Source organism: Balearica regulorum, chromosome 2, assembly GCF_011004875.1.
Source record: "Balearica regulorum gibbericeps isolate bBalReg1 chromosome 2, bBalReg1.pri, whole genome shotgun sequence".
In the NCBI taxonomy this organism is placed as follows: domain Eukaryota; kingdom Metazoa; phylum Chordata; class Aves; order Gruiformes; family Gruidae; genus Balearica; species Balearica regulorum.
The window spans coordinates 164,258,162-164,281,151 of NC_046185.1; the positions used below are offsets into that span (position 1 = coordinate 164,258,162).

Consider the following 22,990-nt stretch of genomic DNA (forward strand, 5'->3'; position numbering starts at 1 on the left):
TCAGAGAACTAAAGTCTTTGTTAGGCAGGACAAGTGAACTAATCACAAGTCTACTCATTAACACTAAGAGTAGAAAACTGGGTGGAGAGGAAAAGTGCTACACACTACTCCCTTGCTTTATATTAAACCTACTTTGTTAAACAGGCTCTAAATATACCTAAAAGGTTTGAACATAGCACTGAAGATGGGTAATTTCTGGGTTCTGACAAGGCTCAAATGTGTGGGACCATCCAACTACTCAGCAGACTCAGAAAAGGGTGCTCTGGAAATGTCCACAAGCAGGAAATAAAAACTCACCTGATCCTCAGGCCCTTTACTGGAACCTTCATCAAATCCACAGGCAACAGTGTATGGTGGGAATGGTTCTGACCAATATGCCTCCTGTGTACAGTTTCTCTGAAGGAAGCCTTTAATGGTAAAATGCATCAGACAGTGAATCATAGGGAAGGGTGTTTTGACAAGAAACAACAATTTTTTCTTCTTACTTTGATTCTTATCTTAGGCACTTACAGGTCTAGTCGAGTTCAGCAAATTAGCTATAGAGTTATAATATTCTATATATCTACCATTTGAAAAGTTGAGACTTTAAGTCCCAATTAATTTTAAGTTGCAGTGGAACTTCTACGTTTCCTATAGGAAATTAATTCTGTACATTCACTCTTTAGACAAAGGAAATAAAATTATGCAATCTATCCTGCATTTACAACATAATCAGTGCTTGTGGACAATGCCCTGAGGCACCTGATCTAGCCTTGAAGTTAGATACAAGTTTTGAACTTGGTCCTACTCTGACTGAAGGATTGGAATAGATGACCTGAAGAGGTCTTTTCTAACTTTAATTATAAATATAAATATAATTATAAATCAGTGATACTATGACATACCTGTACTCCTTTATAACATCAGCAACATAGTACAATTACCCATGATTTTTAGACTACCAAAGACACTAGACAATTCAGCACAGCATAACACAAAACAAAAGAGTGCCAAACATTCACCGTAATCCAAGATGTGTATCTGGATAACTATTGTATCTTGACTGACATAAGATAGCATTGTGAATCAGGAAAATATGCAAGATACTGAATCTTTACTTATTAGAATTTATTTTAAAAATATGTAGGGATAAAAAGAATAGGAAAAAAGTTTTACCATGAATATTGGTGATTTCTTCAAAAAATCTTGGACAAGGAACTTTAACCACTTCCCCAAAAGTGGCTCTGGGCCAGCAGGTTAGACCGTCCCAATCTCTGGCACATCCTGAAAAAAAAGTGCCTCTAAATACAGAAACACACATCACAAACTTGATCTTCCATAATTAGATTGTCTGTGGCTTTTCCACTAATTCACATGCAAGAAGAGACACAACAGGACATGCAGCTCTGCAAATGAAGGGTTGTATTGTTTTCCTCTTCTCCTTGAATGCATTGTCACTCAGATATGCGCTAGACCTCCCCCCACCTTATCGCATGAGAGAATGTACCTGAAATTCAAGCAGACACAATCTGAAAGTCAAATCAACTGGAGCTCTTTCTTGTTGTCAAAACAAAAGTCACCACAATCAAAACATTGAATAATTATTATCACTTGAGATTTCTCATTACTGATTTCAGAGTCTAACTGAAAAACATCAGACATAAAAATTCATCCTTAGTCTCTTGATTCCAGGCTTAAAGATGACTAATTTCACCTGACTTAAAGGAAATAAGGGCTGAAGTCCTGATCTCAGGCAATCAATGGAATTTTTACAATGGACTTTAACAGGGATTAGATTCATCCCAAACTAGAAGAACATCTCCCATCGTCATATAAAATAACCATCATCAGGAGTACTTCTGACTGGTTGGCATTCACGAGGTTCCCTAAACCAGAGGTTGCTAGCTGATGATGCAGGGCATGCTACTAGCTGTGAGTCCAATAAAAAGGGTTTTCGAAGTTATAGTTAATCAGAGCTTTGTCACGAATGCATCACATTGAGACTCAAGCTGTGGTCACGCAGCATCTGTTGGCAAGTAGGTGTGGGTGCAGCACAGAAAAATTATCAGCTTGTAAAGGTGCCTGAACCAATAAAAAAAAGCACTGTGCTGTAACTGAAACTAATCTCTAGATAGTCGTAAGGTGGATATAAAGCAGTGCATGAGTTTCATTTGGGAGGTGTTATTTTCTTTCACTGGTTCTTTTCTGTTTCCTCTGTGACTGATGACAAGGCAAATCTAAAATTGTCAAGAGCTGAAATGTGGAAGCAATATTACTTGCCTGTAGCTGAGCAAAGTTACTTTCTGGCTTCCAAAGGGATAGTTCTGAGAATCTCCCACAGCATTATCCTCACATCACCCTTGGGAGGATGAAATTCCACATATCCCAAATTTGCCAGATGGGACAATAGAAGCCCTGATTCATTATCTCTAATTTTAATTGTCTAAAATATGTTAGCTAATCTTAGCTATGTTCCCTCTGTAATCAGTAGAAAAAGACAGGGACTTCCAGCGCATGATTCATCCCGTATATTGGTGACTTCTTTCTGAGGACAGGAATGAATCACTCGCTGCAAATACCTAAGTCTCTCTGATGATTATAGCCTAAACTAGGCTGCTAATTTTCAAATTAATAAAGTCAGGTAATATGAGTCCCACTTAGACATATATTGGTACTTTTGAGGAACTGGGTTTAAAAACTTATCGTATTTGGCAATGTGGGGTTAAAAACAAGAATGAGGTGATCTTATGCAGGAGTGGAACCTGTATGTTTTAAGTCTTAGGTCTGGCTTCATTTCCAGTGACTTCTACAGTTTATATCAGAGAAACCACTGAGTGCAGAGGCAGCAAGAGCATTTTACATGCAAAGGTTTTCAAGAGACTGATGATTGTCCGAGTCACCTGAGACTCCATCAAGACAACACCAGTAGGAATTGTATCAATAATGTTGGCATCATAGATATTTAAGTCTTCTTCAGTAACACAGGACTAATTTTTTAGACAGTTGAGAAAAATAAGCATTTTTAGCTTGATTTGATTGACCTATTTTACACATCTACTTAAAGATAAGAGGAAATCACCCTCGACTCTGCTGATGATACTCATTAGACACTGCTTTGCACAACAAGAATAAAGTGGAACTACATTAGACTAAAGTCTATTACACAGTCTAATTCCAGCTCAGATTCTCTGTGAGTGCTGAGAAGTCACTCAGTACAAATTGTGATCCTTCAGCTTGTCTCATATGTAGTTCCTGAAAACTGAATGTCCTGGTTTCAGCTGAGATAGATAATTTTCTTTCTAGTAGCCAGTATAGTGCTGTGTTTTGGATTCAGTATGAGAATAATGTTGATAACACCCAGATGTTTTTAGTTGTTGCTAGGTAGTTGTAGTGCTTACACAAAGTCAAGGACTTCTCAGCTTCTCACGCCCTGCCAGGTGCACAAGAAGCTGGAGAGCACAGCCAGGACAGCTGACCCGGACTGGCCAGAGGGATATTCCCTGCCATAGAACAACATGCTTATGATAGAACTGGGGAAGCTAGCTGGGAGGAAGGATCGCTGCTTGGAAACAGACTGAGCATTGAGGTTTTTTTCCTTCCACATGTGGTGAGCAATTGTATTTGTGCATGACTTGTTTGTAATATTTATTATTGTTATTATTATCATCATCATCATCATCATCATCCTTTGTTATCCTATTAAACTGTATCTCAATCCACAAGGTTGTAGGGGTTTTTTTCCAATTCTTCTCCCCATCCCCTCGGGAGGATGTAAGCCAGGGACTTTTACCAATCTTAGTCTAGTTTTAAAATACCCCAGATAAAATATTGGGAATTAATTGTTTTTCCAAGTCTAATGTTTCATTTGAAATTATATTGAGAAAGGCTGTAAATACCAGAACAGATTTTCATTAATGTTTTTCCATCGGTAGGGAATAAAAGGTGGAAAGAGGAGCTTTGAGAAGATTAGAGTTCAAGGTTTTTAAATAATTTAACAGACAATTGAACGGTTTTTATTTCTTTGAGTAGCCTTTGCTGCAAAGAGGATTCCCAAATCATGTAATTATGTTTCTGGTAAAGAGAAAAATACTTGGAATGTCATACTGTATTTTTCAAATAGAAAATGCATGTAATAAATCATTATGGAAAAAGCCTGATTTTTGCCAGGCCTTTTTGGGAGGTTATTAGGTGTTCCAAGTGCAAAATGTGTCCAGGAGGTATTCTGGACCTGATTAAAAAGGAGGAAAAATACAACTAAAATCAAATAGGCAAGTACAAGAAGGATACCAGACATTAGGGTGATTGGAAAGTCTGCAGAAAAATAAATAAGAAGGTAAAGGAAGTAAATCGGGGGGGGGGGGGGGAATACGCTAGATTTTGGTAGGTTGCTAAAGCAGACTTCCAGGTGGTTGCAATGCTTCTATTCATACCAAGTGGATGAGGCATCTTTGTCTCATAACTCCTCTGTAGAAAATGAACATCTGATAATTCATGCCAACTGAATGAGATGCACTCTTTTAAGCAAATTTGGCCAGGAAAAATATGACTGAACTTTTGAAAGAGTTTGAACATTTTGAAATTTCACTTTGAATCAATTCAAAACAGGTCTCCACAATGTCAAAACATCAGCAAAGAGAACCCCTTACACAGCATTTTAAAAATATTTTACAGGCTCTCTGAAATGTTCATTTTAATTTTACAACATTTATATTTGAGCTTATAATAGATTTCAAAACACCACCACAACAAATCTTTTCAAACTAACAAAGAAACAAAGAACCTCCAAAAATGTAGAAATAGAATATTTTGAAAAAGTCAGATTTTTTTTTTCTTTCATTTATTGGCAAAAATAATTTTCACCAGATTGGAATGATTCTTAACAGAATATAATTTCAGAATGCTTTTCAGTGTTTTCTGTGGAAGCTTCTTTGGAGTTTTGAGTATAAGGAAAGAACACACTGAATATTTTAGCAATGTAAGACATTCCAAGTAGGGTTTTACTGCCCTAAGCATCAAAACTTGTCAAGGTGTAAACTAATCATCTTAGTCTCATTCTGTAGTTAGTAAAGAAAAAAACGACTCAAGAGAATGCTTCATCTCATCCTAAAGTAAGCACCTAAACTGGAGGCTATGAAACATGTTCTAGGGACACCCATCTTTATTTATTTTAAGGCGACAAGTCCTGACTTAGATATTGAGCTTTTAAAGATGTCTAAAATCAGATGATGTAAAACCCCAGCCTATAGAAGGATAAGCACTTCAGGTCATAAAGAAACCAAATAAAAGTAGGAATCAAATCTTGATCGAGGAGAAAGAATGGTATCTTCACATCGTGCCCCTGAAGTAATACAAGAGGCATTCACGTTAGAGCTTGACAGTCAGGACCATTACCTTGAAGACCAGGTGAAACAGATTCATTCTTTTCTAAGCAGAGAGCTTCCTCTTTCACCACCTGTTGGAATATCTTGCATTCTGGATGGATTCCCTCAACCTTGGTGAGAGAAAGACAAAAGAAATCAAGTTCTGTGATTATCGGAATGAGAAGAGCCAGGTTTATTTCCAGTTTGTACCTCAAGGCTGATACTTTCTGAATCCAAGAATGTGAAAACTCCAGCTGAAGATTCTTCTGCAAATAGGGCATGAAAATGGCAAAAGGACGGACAAAGAGAAAAGGAGGCTGTGATCTCATATGTTTATCAATTTGTTTACATGTCCGGATATGCACACTCATACGGAATCTTCTGTGTATCATAATAGTCAAGCTCATGCAGCATCTCTTCTCCAATCTGGATATGTATATCACCTCTTTATTTTTCACAAAATATAGACAGATCTCACAATATTTGAATCTCCACCTGTCAAATGGCCGAAATTGGACAAATCCTTCAGCTATGAGAGTATTCACAGCGAATTCCCCAAACATACATGCAGTCTGACCATATACATATTTCTTCCTCATGAAACACATAAAAATGAATAAGTTACTTTAAATATACATGTTGGGTTTGGGGGTTTTTTAGTTTATTATTTTGGGTGTTCAGAACTACCTATTGGCAAAATATTCCTATTTTGATTCTTAGGAGCTCCCTAGAATCAAGATTCCTTTATTGGAGGAATTAGCCCTAGGTGTGACAATGAAGTCTTAATTACTTTTCAGGCAGGAATGCCTGCTCTGCTTTGATGCTGATATTAATAGAATGGGCTCCTGCTCTTCTTTGGGATCTTGAGATTATAGTGCTATACAAATCACTCTACTGAGAGTGCGCGGTGTAAGCTCTTTCCTTCTGAATGCAGTTGATATAATTATAAAAATAGAAGCAATAAATAGGAGCAGAAGTTTTATGTCTGTTTGGGCTTAAATAAGAAATGTGGAAGCACAAGAATTTACAGAAATCAGAAAAATCGGTAGTCTTGGCTATAGTTTAATCTGATTAGAAAATATTATCAACGTATTATCTGAGGATGCTACACACTCCTTAGAAAGAGACACCGTTTCCATTTTACCAGGTGAAGAAATGAGAAAAAATAAATGACTTTTTTTTTAGGAGCTTAAGGAATGATATTTATCTCATGGGTTAAGATACCTACATTTAAACAGCTAAATGGATTTCCAGACATCAGTTGTTGAATAGTGTCTAGATTAATCTTCTTAACTACAGATACTTAGTGTCATTTACGTGCTGTCACATATTTTACTCGGCCTCCATCTCCCACTCCAGAAAGTTTTATGTCCCCTGTAGTCCTGCATCATATCTGCTGTGATTGTGAAGATGTTCTTAATACACTAGAACATCCCAAAATTATTGCCTCTGGAGTGGCAATTACTTTCTGAGAAAGTATCTACAATGTCAGTGCCTACATGTGACCTTGTTATCTGAGCTTCTTTTGCAGTCCATGGAAATTTAAAGGATGTCTTACTCACCCAGGAATGGTGAGTACCATTTGGGATGCTACAGGGTATCTCAGTCCTCCTGTGTAGATTCTGCATTGATTTTGCCAGCCTCATGTAGAAGTCTCAAGCACATTATTTGATATCTCAAATAATTCTACAGATCCATGTTTAGGTAACAGAATTAAACACAGAATGAATAGATTCAATAGAGTCAATAGACGCAAAAGAGTCTAGAAAGTAACCGAACTGTATTCAGACAACTGAATACTTCACCAAAGCCTCCTTTGGGATATTCAGATCTTCAAGACGTAAGTAATCTTATATGGAGTAGAGCAGAGGGTCTGCTCCTTCTCAAGCTATGCTAATCAAGGCAAAGCCAGAGGCCCACAGGGTAGTGATTTTAATGGAAATGATGGGTTGAAGGCTTTCTGAGACATTTCTGAGGAAGATTGTAGGCCACTCTAAACTTCTAATGACTTCAAAAACACAGTACAGATGAAAACATCACTGCTGTATTGACTTTTCAGTCTCAAGAAGTTGATTTATTGGCCTTCAGAATGTTTTCAATGAGCAGTGCAGCCAGGAATTCTTTTAGCCTCCACAGAAACTTTACTGGAAGTCATGTAAAATATTATATCTTAGCAATAATATCTGCCTAGGGGAAAAAAATAGAACACAATTTTATCTTTAAAAACGTTTAAAAATTCTGCCTACATTTGAGTTTTAAAGTAACATAGACAGACTTCTTTTAATTATGAGGCCCCAGAGATGGTTCATACATCCTAATATTAGAACAAAAAAAGTATTAAAGACACTATTTGAAAAGACTTTTTTCAGGCATTATATTCATCCCATGGGTAATTCGAAATACAGTTTATAAATCAGCATGAGTGACTCTTAATGTGGTACTTCTTGCTGTTCAACTATAGTAACACAATTCTGCAATGCAGTTTTTCAGGTATTAATAGGTTCCCTGCTCATCGCTTTATCTTTTAACATACATTTCACTTTGCATTCGGCCTACATAACAAATGAATTATTTGGATAGTAGTAACAAAATGATTGTTACATAAATCTCTCACTACTCCAGTTTATAAAGATGGATTCAGCTGGACAGGAAAGAAGACATTTCTTCACTTTCTGGAATTTCTGGACTCTGTTGCTGCTGAGAAACTTTGTATTTGGAATATTCTTAGGCTTGATTTTTAAAAGTAACAACAACTTGACGTGATGCTATACAACTTACCATCTATACTGAGTCCTCTGGCAAAAAGCTTGAAAGCGATGGCCAGTCATAATCCAAAATGAAATTAAAACCATGAAAGGAGATTTGAAATGCCATTGAGAAAGAAGCACTTGGGGCAGGTAGGGTAACTTAACTCCCTCCTCATGCCAGAGGTGCCGAGAATGGTGGAAACAGAGATATAATTAGTTATGAAAATTTTCAGAGGAGGAAGGGTTATCTTTCTCCAAAGGCCAACTTAAGCAACACATGCAGCAGAGATGCAGGTGGAACAGAAATGAGGGACTAAGCAGCTGTGGTCTCCCAAATGGTACGCTGAACATTGAATAGGTGTGCCAGACTGCCTGCTGCTCAAAGTAGGCTGCATGTCCTTTTTTCTCTCCTTTCATAAATCTATACCTGTTGAACCAGACCGTCAGTCACTGTAATTCAGCAGAGCTGCACTGAAATCAGTGCTATTCATTTACAACAGCTGGGGAAGCCCATACCCTGCCCGCAGGGAGGTTGTACTGCATTGGTTTTACACATGACAGAGGAGTTGCCATAACAGATCGGATCCCTAGTTCATGTACTCCAGACTCCTGCCTCTGAAAGCAGCAATGAATCACCAGAAAACATGATTTTACAATTTCTTCTAGAAATCCTCGCCTACTGCTGGTGATACTCACTAATGGTGAGATTGTAGTCAACCCCACTACCACTGATAGCTAAGCAATTTTGCTCACATTTTGTTTGTTTCTGGGTTACTGGATTTGGGGTGGAGGTGGCTATAGCCACCAGAGCCCAGAGTTTTTGTTATAGGCCAGTGCATAGGTTAAATATCACTGACAATTCACTGTTTGAAAATCAACATCAAGCACAATTGCAGGTATAACTTACAGATGATCCCGTAAGAAGCAAAAATGAGGCTGGTGTTGTTAACTAATAATCTTCTAGCCTTACTGGAAGTAATCCCACTGTTAAAAAAAAAATATATATATACAAGAAATTGAGAGCAGTGATGATGCTTCAATTTGTTGGTTTTCCTCAGGCTTTAAGAAAAAGAAAGACATTAAACAATTTTACAGTTAAAGAAAAGCCTTCTGGGCAGAACATTACTTGTGATTTGTTGGATATGGCTTATTTATGTTTTGTTATTAATCTCACAGTGCCTTGAGAGAAAAGTGCATGTTGTTGCTCTAATCTGCCTGCAATGGTTAGGTGATGGGGCTTTCTAGAAAGCCAGGGCTCTGCATTTGTTGCAGGGACATAGTGCAATTCAGGAGGCATCTGCTGTAATGACTGAGATCTTGTAGGAAAAGAGTAGCTCCCATTCACCTTAGAAAAGGATAATTTAGGAAACAAACCAAAGCAGAGATTTCTGAGGCAGAGATGTCCAATCTGACACAATCTTCTCTGCCACAGTAATAAGTGTAAGAGGCTGATTTAAAATGTTACTTCTTGGATCAACATTTCCTAGTGACTAGGCAGTAACCTGGCATGAACTTCACTGAAAATCACAGTGGGGTGCCTTCACCCCAAGGCTTATAAAGAAAACCTAGAGGTTTCATGCAGTGTTGTAGACAGCACTCAAGGAATGGGGTTTTGCATTGCTGAGCATCACAACATAAAGACCTATTTTGCTGGCCTGAACATTAATGACCAGCCAAAATTCACAGGGGCATCTTAACTTTAAGTCCTAACCACTGAAACAATCTTGCTCAGAACAAAGTAATCACATAATGAACATTAAAAAGTTACCTATGACAGGCGTGGGCATGCTAAAAACCTGAGACAGTTTAAAGAGCCAGATTTTGGGCTTGCACTTACTCTTGGACTTCCTTTTCTTAAGATCTGTAAGCTTATTGCATTGAAACCTTAAGTGATATACACTCTGATAGTAAGTACAACACTGTTTTGTATTTCCTCTGTTACATTACAGTTTATTTATTTGCCCAAATCTGAACAGGAAAAAAAACCCAACAAAACCCAACACCAAAAAAACCCACTCTGAGCTTTTATTTGTTCATGTTGGACAACATCAGCCTTAGCAAGCACAAGTTTTCCCGGCAACATCCTCATGCCATACTTAACGCAACTTAGTTAAAAGCAATCTTTCCTAAGAGCCCATCCAAAGATGGTGCCCCTAGCCTGTTGTGGTGGTAGAAAAATTGTAATTTAGATGTTACATAAAAGACAGATCTTCACTCATTAAGAAGTCCATTAGCACACTTGGGAAAAAGTAGGGACATTTTCTATGCTCTCTGAAAACAAGGCAAGTACTTCAAGGCTGGGCACTGAATATATTAGTCACTTTTGAAAAAGAAATTCAATGGGATCAAAGAGCCAGAAATAAATTAGTAACACTTAGTCTTTTTGAAAATTAATCAAAAATCAAAGAAGTGACTGAATTCATTGGCAAGATGGGAAAGTTTCAAGAACTTGAAGGGTCTTTCAGAGATCCAGTTTAGTTTCCAATGCAGTGCAATCCTAAAACCTCTTGAATAGGTTTTGCGTCAAGTGCATAAATCATTTACCAAGAATATTCATCACTGTTCTTTTTGCCTCTGTCTCCACAGCTTGCATTCATGTCTCAGATTGCATCTCAGATCTCCTCTGAAATCATCTCTGTACTCCCTGTTCTCCCTGTCTGTGCTTCCCCTGTTCAGGTTTTCTGATATGACTCTGGTGTCTGAATATTTTTACTCTCCCTTATACAAAACCGGAGTTGTCTGCCATTCACGTCACACGCTGACTCCCAGCTTGGGGGATTAAAACTCACCTGGTATTTTAGGATACAGAAAGGCACAGAAAAGACATTCACAACTCCTGTATCCTCTGTCCATTTTTAACTGTGGAAAGAAGTGTTCAGTCAGTCCTGAAAATTGGCCAGTGACGGCAAAGACACAGTCCAGAGAACCAGGATATGTTCTGAAATGCATGCATTATTTTCAACTGAAATTTTGATGAACAGGAAAGGCTTATAAGATGGAAGAAGGGTCATGAGAAATGTTGAACACAGGTCAAATAACTGAAGAAGACAAAGAAATCATCAGCCTTTTTCATAAACTTCTCAATGTTGAATATAGCTCATCAAAATCTTCCATAAGGTCTGTCTCTTTCCATCTGCTTAACTGCTTTCTCAAAAAGCCAAGTGCTAATTAGAAAGCTTTGAGACTGGGAAGCAGAAGCCACTGAAGGCAGGGCTAATTTTCACATGTGCTTTGAAGGGAGCCGGGACCAAGCTCGAGCTCCATAAGCTCTTGGCCATTTCAGTACAACTACTTTCATAATCACCACAGTAAGGATCTTCCTACCCACTGTATAAGTAATTCTGGGATATCGACAATGTAATATATGTAGTATTATGTTCTGTAAGAAAACTACAAGAAACTTTAAAAAAATAACCAAAGATTTCTTATGCAGTAAAAAAATTCACTGCTCAAATGTGCTTGTAAATATAGAGGAGCACCCACTTTGTTTGTACCATATCCAAGCCGTGTTTACCACTCTTGATTTTGACTGACTGTAAAGCACGAGGTCACCACAGCCATGACATGACTAGAGTCACCAGCAACTTAGTTATCATAGAAAGTCCTGCACTCAACTTGCAAGCTCTGACACAGTCTTGATCCCAGAAGCTTTCAACCCCAAAGGTAAAGACCTATTTCCAATCTTTCTCTTCAGTCAGTTAAATAGATTATTTCAGGAGTCTTTTTCGCTGAAAATGACTACCTAGAGGACATTTTCAGTGTTTGTTTTCTCTTTCTAACTTGATTACCTATGGAAGAAGAGAAGCTGAGACACTGATTGCCTTACAGTCATTTAGAGGAATATCTTTTCAAGATTGTTTTTAAGACATTGGAGTAATACTTGAATGCTCCTCTGTGTATTGCATTGTATTTATCTGACTGTATTTAACTGCTTAGCCTTATACAGAACAGTACTTGTTATACAGAAATATCCATGTATATCAATACATGTATTTGTTCATAAGTATTCTGTATGTGACAAGAGACATACTAATTTATTTTGTTTATAAACCCTATGTAATTAGCATTATCTTGAAAAAAATGAAAATTAATTTATTAGCTCTCTGCTAAATTTGGTAGAGTATTTAATTACTACTAACACTTAAATAATAACAGAGCACTAATAACTGAGGATCCTCATTTTCTGCTATTGCAAGTATTGCTCCAAATTAAAGAGAAATTTCTCCCTTTCTGCAGGTGTAGCATGTTTGCCTAAAGGTGGGGTTCATGTCACCTAATCCCAAAGAACGGGAACCTAGATGTCAAAGTCTACCAGCAAGTTCACTCAGCTGAAGCCACAGCCATCGTTCTTGGAGTGTTTTCACCTCTTTCCAGTAGTATTGAAGGAGGCTACATGAGTAACTTTAGATAAAATTCCTAATTTTAGATAGATAATTTTAGATGATTAATCTAAACTCCCCCATCAAGCCTCCCTTAATGATCAATGAAAGCAGACAAGCAGTTCCAGGGAAGGATTCCTCCTACCTCTCTCAAACACCTATTTGAGGGCAGAGTGATTCACTGTACAGGAGCCTGTCTCCCTCCACTAACTCCCTCCTGGTTAACAAAACACCTAAACAGACTGATTCTTCCACACCTCCATTTCCCTACAGAGGGGAATGTAAGGTCTGCAGGGGCCAGATCCCTAGCAGAAGCATTCATTTCCCTCCAACACAAATTAACCAATAGCATCTATATCAGAAATCTAGGCACCCAGCTCTGTTCTACCGGGAGCTCAGCATCTTGCCATGGATTTGGATCCATATGCCTATTACCACAAGAAATGCTTTGCTAAAGCAAATGTATATCTTAACGATAACCCATCTGTATTTCCATTTTCATCTCCGTTCATTAGATTAGACTGGACCCCTTCCCCAGAAATGTGAAATGCTGTTACACGTTTGAAGAAGAAAGCAGTTAACTCAGCAGGAAGGACAGTGAATGCAGTCTTTTCTGTTCCCCATTCTCTGCTTCCTGACACTCTGAACTCTTTAAGACAGGAAAAGTTGTTTTTATGCATTTCAGCACCTACTGCTCTCTGTTCCTTGTCACTTAGAAGCAAATGGTAATTTTTAATGTCAAGGACTCTATTCTGCAAGGCACAAGGTATACCTTGCAACATACAGCTCCCTGTGGAGCTGATAGCAGGTAAAAGTCCCCAATTTCACAGAGGAATTTTTCAGGATTACCCTTCTGGTTTATTTTCATATCTGAATGATGAATTATTCGCAGAATCCACACTAGAATTATTTCTCTGCTCTGACATTTCCCTTTGAAACATGAAAGGACTGTTTACTCAATACACCCTATGGGTGTCTGGCCTTCCCTGACTCTCTAACTTAGGGTGCAAAGCTTCCCTCGAGACTTAGTTTGAGACGCAAAAACCACTGATACTTAGAGCACTGACTCTTACCAGGCGTGTGGTTGGAGTTCATATATGAGTCAAACATGAGTTTGAGGCCAAAAGCTATGTAGAGCATGTAATTTGTAAAATTTCTTTCATTATGGGCACAGTTTGCTGCAATATGCTAAAATATTAAAATGATGTGTGGCAGCCCAGGGATGTGCATGATACATCACTTCAGGTTAGCTTCACTCTGCCGACAGCTGCAAGAATAAGTTGTGCGTCTATCGTGTCAAAAGGCTAGTCCAGGTACCAAAGTCACTCTACCTCTATCAGTGTAACACTTTGGGTTGAGTAATTTTCCCTGAAAGAAGAGTATTACACATGATAATAACTATACGTGACAAGGTTTATGTAGCCAGGATCGATATCTTATCACTTGTACATCAAGCTGTGTAAATACAGAGGGAAAAATGCATTCCGGAGGATATGAGGTGCAGATGTGAAAATTTACATCCCATCTTTCACCTTTAAAACTGAAGGGTCAAGACCAGTCCGTAACCACCTGGGTTCTCACTCTTATCAGTGGAAGAAAACAGGCCCTAGAGGAACATTCACCCCATCTGTCTTTCTCAGGACAAGATGAAATGCCTCCTGGTAAGGTGGCTGTTTCTCCCCTGACTACGGTGGGAGTCTGAATCCCAGCCTACAGTAAACATTTAACTGTGAAATTGCTAAAGTTAGCACTAATGAGTCCCTGGGAATCACACCCATAAGAAGGTTTCCAAAGACTTCTCTGAAGCTGAAGATTGAGGGAAAAGAGGATCTATGACTGTACTTGTACTTGCAGTAGCTTTTGCTAGCCAGCCCAGGCAATGGCAGCAGTAGAGCGTGGGGCTTCGGGAGCGATACACGTGCTTGAATTGTGTCGCTGTGCCCATACATCTTCCCTGATGTTTAATGTCACAATCTCACCTGCTGCCTCCAGTGCATAGCAGACCTAAGATGCTTCATGCTCCTGCTTCGTGATATTCTAAGGAGATGCCTTCAGCAGTAAAAACATCAGTGCCCTCTCAAAGAGGTAAATGTCCCAAATCCATCAGGAGGAACTATTCCTTTTTAGTGATCCTCCTTCTTCAGCAAAGTTGCCTTTCTCAGGACAAATGGGACAGCAAACTATACCCTTCTGTCCCTCTAAAGCCATGCTACAGCTGTTCTGATTTAGGGATGTTTTTCTGTCCTTTGGAAACTGCAATTCTGATGAATGGAAATCAAGAGACATTTATTAATAGCATCTTAGGGCTGGAAAATTTTAAAGAGCTGGGTCAAACCTCTAACTCAGAAATATTTTTTTCTTTCCTCCCCTCCTACATCCCCATCCCCTTTTTTAAAATCCTTTCCTTAATTTTCTTTCTTTCTACCTTTTCCCTGTCACAAGAAAAGTTACCCTGCCTCTGCAGGGACACCCCTCCCACCCCCCCCCCCCCCTCGGATCCTGCGGGGCAGCTGCAGAGCTATCCAGCTGTGAGCAGCAGTGTCAGAAGCCAGATGTGCTATGCCCACCTTCCCCCCCAGCCCTTCCCTCCCCGAATCCCGAGGGACCACCGCCGGGCACTCACCAGCGGGAGCAGCAGCCAGCACAAACTTAACATCCTCCGCAGCAGCCGCCGGGTTCTCCCCGCTCCCTCTGCCTGTTGTGAAGCTGCCAAAAGCCGAGGTTCTGCCCGCCCCCACCTGCCCAAGACCCGCCCCGGAGAGTCTTGCACCTCCCTTCCCGGACACCCGGGTCCCTTCTGGGGGAGCCCGTCACCTTCTCGCCCCGCAGGACGAGACTTACAGAAGAGGGAAGGAGATTCTCCAGCATCCTCCTGAGATTTTGGACACACCTCTACGAACCTGTCCTCTGGTCGCCCACCTGCAAAACTGCGGGGAGCTGGAGCACCGACCAGTCTTTTAAAATGTATTTGGAAGCAGATATTCTCCGTGCGAGAAGAGATGCTGGATTCACCCCTCCTTCTGCTAATGGGCCAATGCTTGCGGCCAGTGGCAGCAGGTTTGCAAAGGATCAGGGGTTTCAGTGGGTCTGACGGCGTGGTATTCCCTGGGGACTCTTAGAGATGGAGTTTCTGGGTTTTAGCATCCCCCTCCTTTCAGACAGAAAATTTTGAGCAGTGACAGAGGATTTCCTCCACAAGCTGCATAAGGTCTTTCTGGCCTTGTGTTACAAAGGTGCCTCGAATGTAGCTTTATTTCTTGGTGCAATAGGTAAAAACTAAAGCCCTTCTTGCCTATGGCTTAGATTTTGGGGGGGAAAGTAAAGGCAAACAAACAACAGTAATTTTTCAAATGTCAGGGTTCATAGGACCTAGGCACCAGTTCTGGGTTTTGCCACCGCAAATATTGCACCAAGCTATTTTCAGGGTCTGGGAGAGCAGGAATTGTGGACATGACAAAAGCGTTTTTTCTTGATAAGATTTAAGTGCTATTTCATACCCTGTTTATCATTTGTTATTTCCCAATGGCGTCACACACAACAGTTCTGTATAGTCAGAGGAGATCCAGGGGTCACCTCAGTTACCCCAAAATAGGCAACTAATGCCGTTTGAGGAAATATATATATTTTTAGCAGCTCTCTTCATAAGTCTATAGCTCTCCTATAAGTCCCATGTCATGTTTGCCAGCTCCACCTAGATATTTCAGATATACAAGGGCAGCCTGAGTAGCATTCCTTACTTATGTTTAAGAAACTGAGTCACGTCAGTGGTATCTATTAATTTCTCTCTTTGCACCCTGATAGTCCTGACCAAATCACTCTGTTGTGATGAGAATCTAGACAACTTGAACATGTGTGAGCAACTGTATTAGAATGCTAAAATGTGGGTGTATCCCCACTTGCAAATCGAACAAATTTGGGTCTAAAATTAAGTAGTACCCCCAGATTCGTGCTAGAGGGACAGTCAGTTCTACATGTGCAGAATAAAGAGGGGGACAAAGGCATAGATTTCTGGGATAACGTTTGTAACCTAATTCTCACTTACCTCCCCTTTTCTATATGTTTGTCTTTCATTAGTGCACAATGGCATCTGATCACTTACCTCCACAGATGAGCCTGAAATGCTACTCCAAAAATCAAGTCTGTTATTAAAAAAAAAAAAAAGAGATGGAAACCTAAAAAAAAAAAAAAATTGAAGTCTGATTTTGACTGTTTTTCTCCATCTATAATGGATGAGTTAAAGCTGTGGCCAACTCACACTAGTGAATAAGATTGTTCTCATCAGACTGGAATAATTTTTAGGATCCCACTACAAGGCAGGCACCACCTAGTATAAGGCAGTTCCTAATTGTAATGCAAAGGAAAATGCAAAGTAGAAACCAATCAAATACCCGTAGGATAGGAACAGGTTGTAATTCCTACTGAATAGTATTCAACCAACTTGAGTATATCAGATCACAGAATTACAGAATAATTTAGGTCAGAAGGGACCTATGGAGATCTGGCCCCAACCATCTCAAAATAGGTCAAATTTCAAAGTCAGGTCATGTTGCTCAGGGATTTGGTTACTGTGTTTTAAAAAAAAAAAATTGCTCTCAGGACTCACATTATAAACAAAAAAGAGGCAGTTAAATTAATATCAGCATGACATACCAGTCCACAATATTTCAACTTTATTCCACTATTTAACCACTCTCAGGTCACTTCAATGAAGTCTTGCAGGTCATCATAACCAATCTGCCAGTTTGGAGTAAAACTGAGAAGTATATTTCATTTTTTTGTATTTTTTCGTTTAGTTTCTTGACACGGGTGTTCATAAGCGGTCCTTAGGAGAAGGCGTTGCTTCTTTGAGTAGATGTGGTCACTCAGTGCTTCCTTCCTCATATATTTTCTCTCCTCCATCTGCTTTTTCTATCTGATCTCCAGCTGATCTTAAAATCAGGCCACATTCCAATCCTTAAACTTTAAATTAATTAGCTGGAAACTCTTGTAAGAGTTTTTATCCATGCTAATAATGAAAATAAAGCCTGCTCTTGTTGAGTTTTTTTAAACATCTCACTGTAGTTAATGTTATAAACCTCACCTACATTAATGTCTCTGAGTTCTTTATTTATATCCCTTCATTGCTTTAAATAGATCCTTTTGTAGGCTAAAAATTTATTTATGCTAAAATCTAATTTCTGTTTATCATATTCATTTACTTTATTCATTCTACTTTTTGTTGTTTTCTCGGTATGTACCCAAAGAAGATCTAATAATGAAATAATACAGGAAAGTAACCATACTTCCATAATCTCTTGCACGCTCTGATGCATTTTGCTGTTTTTTATCACAAAATAGTTCCTTGCCTGATAAGCTTGCTAAAACTAAGCTTTTTTTTTTTTTTTTTTTCTTCAGCAATCATAGGATAACTAATCTAAGATAAGGACCAGCTCTGTATTCCTACTGCTCTACAACACCAACCTGGCTCAGAATATAACTCTGATGTGCATAAAAATGTCCTCCTGTTAGCGTCAACAAGCAGTCTAGCCATCGTGACGATATGAAACTTAATCAATGAAGCAATAGAGCTGAGATTCTTTCTAATCCTGATGGATATTCTGAATCAATCGATGCCATTTAATGAAAATGACTGGACATTTACTGAGCTGTTTAGAACCTTTGTAGAAGCTGGAGAATGGCTTTTTTGATACCATATGCTACCCGAGTAAGGCTTTTCCATAACAAAAATCTCTCTGAAATGCAACTGTGTTTCCTCTGTGTCCACATACAAGCATCTCCTTAAACAACAAAAGTATAGTTCACCAGCACCACATTGCAATATGAGCCATCAGCCAGAGAATATAGGTGAATCTATTGACATTTCTAAATAATCTTTTGATGAATCTGACTGAAGATGCAAAACAAAAAGCCCTGGGAGCATAGGAAGAAAGCTGCAGTTACTGAAAGCTCATAATCCAGTGGTTAGATAGAACATGACTTTACCAAGAAACATATTACAACTATAATTAAAAGCAAAACTCCACTGTATTTGAAAAATGGAGAGTATATAAAAGAGATGGAAGCTTTATTCCTGAGGGTGATCTCTGCATGATGTTTGAGAGAGTGGGGTGAAAGCAGGAAGATAAAACAACTGAAGAAATGAATTGGGTTTGAGACACTAAAGAGGTAAGGCACTAAATATCATAAAACAATTACTTAGAGCGGCATGAGGACAGTTTGTCCAATTCATTTTCTTTCTTCTACACTAGCTGTGTTATTTACTTACGGTTTTTCTTGGGTCAAATTGACTCTTTCTGTGTCCTGGGGCTCTGACTCCATATGTACCCATATTCTGCTACCGTTACCTGTCCTGACTCCAGGGACACCATGGAAATACAGGCAGTGATGCAGTCCAGTTTTGCCATGCAATCATGGACACTTGGCTTACACAGATTCTGTCCCGCATGTTTTAATCTGTGCACTTAATTCCACTCAAGCATCTAAGATGCTTTCTGAATTTGAAAAATATATCCTATCTGTACTTATCTAGCACAAACATACTATTTATATTCTTTTAAAAAATAAACTCCTTTAACCTTTTCAGTATTTCTACTTCAAAAAAAAATTAAAAAATTGTCAGTGATGTCTTGTCTATTTCTATTGTATCTTATTTGTTGAATAAGAAAGTAATTTTTTCAAACCTAAGGGAAGTTACTTTTCCCAGCGACACACAATGCAATCTTCATTCCTATTAATAGTCTCTAAAGAGTTGACAAACCAGCTGTTCCTGTCCTCAGAAGTATTTTTATGCATTATATTATTCATTTCTTTTCTTGCTTTCCTCTGGCCGTTTCATCTCAAATTCATTTCTGTTTGTTTTTCAAGATGAGTAGAACAACACTGATTTTTATTCACTAAAATGTGGTTTTAAGACTAAGCTTTCTCCCCTTATAAGGGCCAAGAAAAGATCCTTGTTTCTCCTAGGCATAGGTTGAGCCTACAAAATAGAAGATAGCTAAACATGAGTAACCTATTTCTAACAACATAGAAATTCAGTTACTAGTGCATACTGGTCTCTACTTCTTTTTTGTTTAACAGAGAGAAGGGCATCTTTTGTCCAGACTTTTCTCTTTGATTATTCCATTTCTCCACTGACTGTAGAGGGCACTCAAACAGATAGCTCATCTCACACCCCTATAGTAGTACTTGTCTCATCTAATTTCAGACATTAAGAGTGTAAATGTGAACTGATTATCCCAGGTTATTTTCACAGTCACAGACACCATTGAATGCAATTTGCCTGACATAATTTAGATGTCTACAGAGGGCAAAGTAATCAATTCCTCAGGGCGTACGCCTCTCCACCGTCTCTAAAAGGAGGATAGGATGATTGCTTAGATGTAGATGTTGATGTTGACTTTATGGGTGAAATTCCATGCACTGGTATGGGTACCTATTGCAGGCATCTATCTGGATGTGTAAGCTGAAAAAGTGAGCTCCTGCTGTGGTTAATAGCCAGTCTAAACTAATTAGCTAGGCTGCCTTTGCAGTTATGGGAACGACATAGAAAGTTCCTGTCAGAAACTCATTTGTACTATGTTGTGGTGGGAGGTACTGAGTCCTAAGCCATTCCATCTCTTTTAAGTGACTTCAAAGGGAGATGAGATGTGGAGTTTGTTAAAGACATTGAGAAATTTAGATGTCAACATGCAGGTGTCTAGATGCAGACTGGATGTTTAAGCTCCCATTGGGGTCAATAATCATCTAAAATGGCACCTTCATTTAGTGCATTGAATGGTTCTTTAGACTCCATTGACTGTGTTGGCTAAGGTCCTGTATAACTTTAGGCACTTCAAGGCTCAATTAAGTTGCCCAATAATAGGTGACCAGTGCCAACTGAGACGCCTTATATAATTCTAATCAATTATATAATTAATGTATATTTAACATTCACAGGAGGCTGGCAAATATGAAACATGGGCACTGGAGGCATGGCAGGTTGAGGTTACCTGGGTGAATATGACTAGATTCCCTTTTGTGGGCAAATGAATCAATCCCTGAAAACAAAATAAATCCCAGCCAGATTAAACATCTGATTTAGATTGACTTTTAACATTCATCTTTGGTAAGATGAATCCTATGCTATGTGTTTCTCAAAGATTATTTTAATTACCACAAGGCCTGGCAGCACTCCTTTACCTAAACCTGTTTTTCACACCATCACAAACTGTTTCTCCTTAGGATTCTAAGCTTCTTGCATGGTTGTATCACCTGGTTATACTACACTTCATCAATGATTTAACTTCCTTTATTTAAAGCAGCCCTTTCAATCTTATCTAAATATATATATTTATAGCCTTATGCTGAGGGGACGTTATAATTAGGTTTTTGTTTCTTGCTTGTTGTATTTCTGCATATTACAAGGTACCACATAACAAAATTGTACTATTCATAGTTGGACTCTCAATAAGAAAGGGATGATGTCCATGACTTTACGAGCACACTGCTAGTCCTTTCATATATACTGAAGAGCTAAGAACCTGTAAAGGGTCCCAAAGTTCATTTTCTTCTTTAGCTTCCTAGGTGTGGCAAAATACCCGCTCATAACAGAATGCAGTTTCTGTGATGATTTTAAAGATGCATGGATGTTAATACAAACACCAGCAGTTTAATAAGTATTGTTGATGTCATTCATTTCTGTTCTTTTAATTAATGGAAGATATTACTGCACAATTCCAATGATCCCAGTGCTAGCACAATGCATTAAGGCTATTTGAAACAAGCTTTGGAAGGACAGAGGATAGAGCGAGCAAACCTGTCACAAGAGCTGTGTCAGGAGATCTGTGGGATCTACAGAACTTTTCTGGCAGTGGTAAGCCAGACTGCTCTGCTGTCAAAAATTGTGGCAGAACAGTTATTGCTGTTGTGCCTTCCTCTTACTCTTCACATTAAACATAAGGAAATGTGGTCAGCTCTGTTATGGAGATACACCAAGAGACAAACCTTTCTCTGAACCATGAATTGTCTTTCCACCACTATTTTTTCTAAAAAAAAAAGAGCAAAATGTTCTTGATGTGTTCCAGTTCTTCCTCTCATTCAATATGATCTTCTTAGTGTCTCTTCCTAGTCTCTCAGCTTTGTGGAAATATCATATCACACTCAGTTCAACCCAAAACACAAATCGATGGGAAGGGCTTCCTGAGAGTTGCATCAGGTCCAAAGCTTACATCTGCCCTAGCAAATCAAAATGGGCAAGGGCCCATTCTGTGGCTGCGAGAGCAAGTGGTAGAGACAGTTCCTTTCCGTGTGGCAAGCTTCTCTTTCTCCCAGAAAAAGCCCAGTCTCATCCTTACCATCCACTGGAAACAGCCTCTGGATTGTGCTATCACCTGAGTTGTGCCCAGGCATGATCTAAAAGACTGCTAGGCCAAACCATGCCAGGTAGGATGCTAACAATGAAGCAACATAGATGCCACACACACACCAATGCTTCTGTCTACCCCTGGCCCTCCTTATTTTCTTGTTTTCATACCATGCAGATAGCCCTGCTCTGAAGAAAATACCTTCCTAATGTGACATTGGCAGAAGCGAGGCAAAGAGTCAATAAAGTGAGGCTGAACCAGATGCAGAATTGTTACATCCCTCAAAGCCCGTGGATGAAGACAGAGGAACACGATGAGCATTACAGCAAATGTGTGTGCTGCTACTATCTAGTCAATTAACTCAGATAAACATACCCGTGTGTTTTCAGGAGATTATAGGGGTGCAAATATATTCAAGGAAGTTTTTAATGTCTAGAAGAAGCATCACTTCTGGGAGAAACAGTGTAAAGAAGGTGACACGTGGGTGTGACACAAACACCTTATGTATGAGTTTGATGAGTTGGCCAATTTCTTAATAGTCATAGGAGAGCATAAAGAAGAGTCATCTAGGAGCATGATTAGCTAAGAATTTATTACCTTTTGATTAGCTATGAATTACACACAGAACAAGATTGCAGTATGTAAACACGTTGATTTTTTTTAATGACCTGTTATTAGAAAAATAATGCAAAATATCTAAATGGCAATAAATACAAAGACACAACTCTGATATATATTCAGCTGTCATTCCTAGCTGATGACTTCATCCCTGATCCTAGAAAGTATGAGGTTCTTCTCACCTTCTTTAAGTTTTTATGTTGTAGCTATGTAGAGCTGAGCTTATACCATAGCTTTATTTGTAATAAAAAATAGCAGACATGCTTAAGTGTCTTTTTTTCTCATTTTTTCTTATATTTTTATTTTAACATTAGACCAATTGGATCCTGTATGCCATTGGCTCTACTGATTAAATGAATCCAACACATAAATCCTTTATGTGATCTACGCCCCGGAGACTCGTTATTCTGAGTGTTGGCATTTTGGAAAAGGACAACTAAAGAAAAATTAAATCATAATGGGAACCAAAAGCTTTCCTGAGAGGGAAACTTTGTATGCTCAAGGCCAAGCACTGCAAGCTATGTGTAGGGGGAAATTAGTTGACTCAATTTCTGGGAGTACAAAAT

The 22,990-nt window shown here is 38.8% G+C and overlaps 1 protein-coding gene across 1 annotated transcript in view; it reads right to left on the reverse strand.

Annotated features, from left to right (window-relative positions):
* LOC104633697 (vasoactive intestinal polypeptide receptor 1) overlaps window positions 1–15,121 on the reverse strand; it is a 29,860-nt gene extending 14,739 nt beyond the window's left edge. Inside the window, exons 1-4 of the mRNA XM_075747161.1 lie at window positions 15,089–15,121; window positions 5,371–5,470; window positions 1,156–1,263; window positions 298–407 (exon numbers count right to left, since the gene is read on the reverse strand). Of these exons, the coding sequence (XP_075603276.1) occupies window positions 298–407; window positions 1,156–1,263; window positions 5,371–5,470; window positions 15,089–15,121 (351 nt within the window). The remainder of the gene's footprint in view (window positions 1–297; window positions 408–1,155; window positions 1,264–5,370; window positions 5,471–15,088) is intronic.
* Window positions 15,122–22,990: the final 7,869 nt, after the last annotated feature.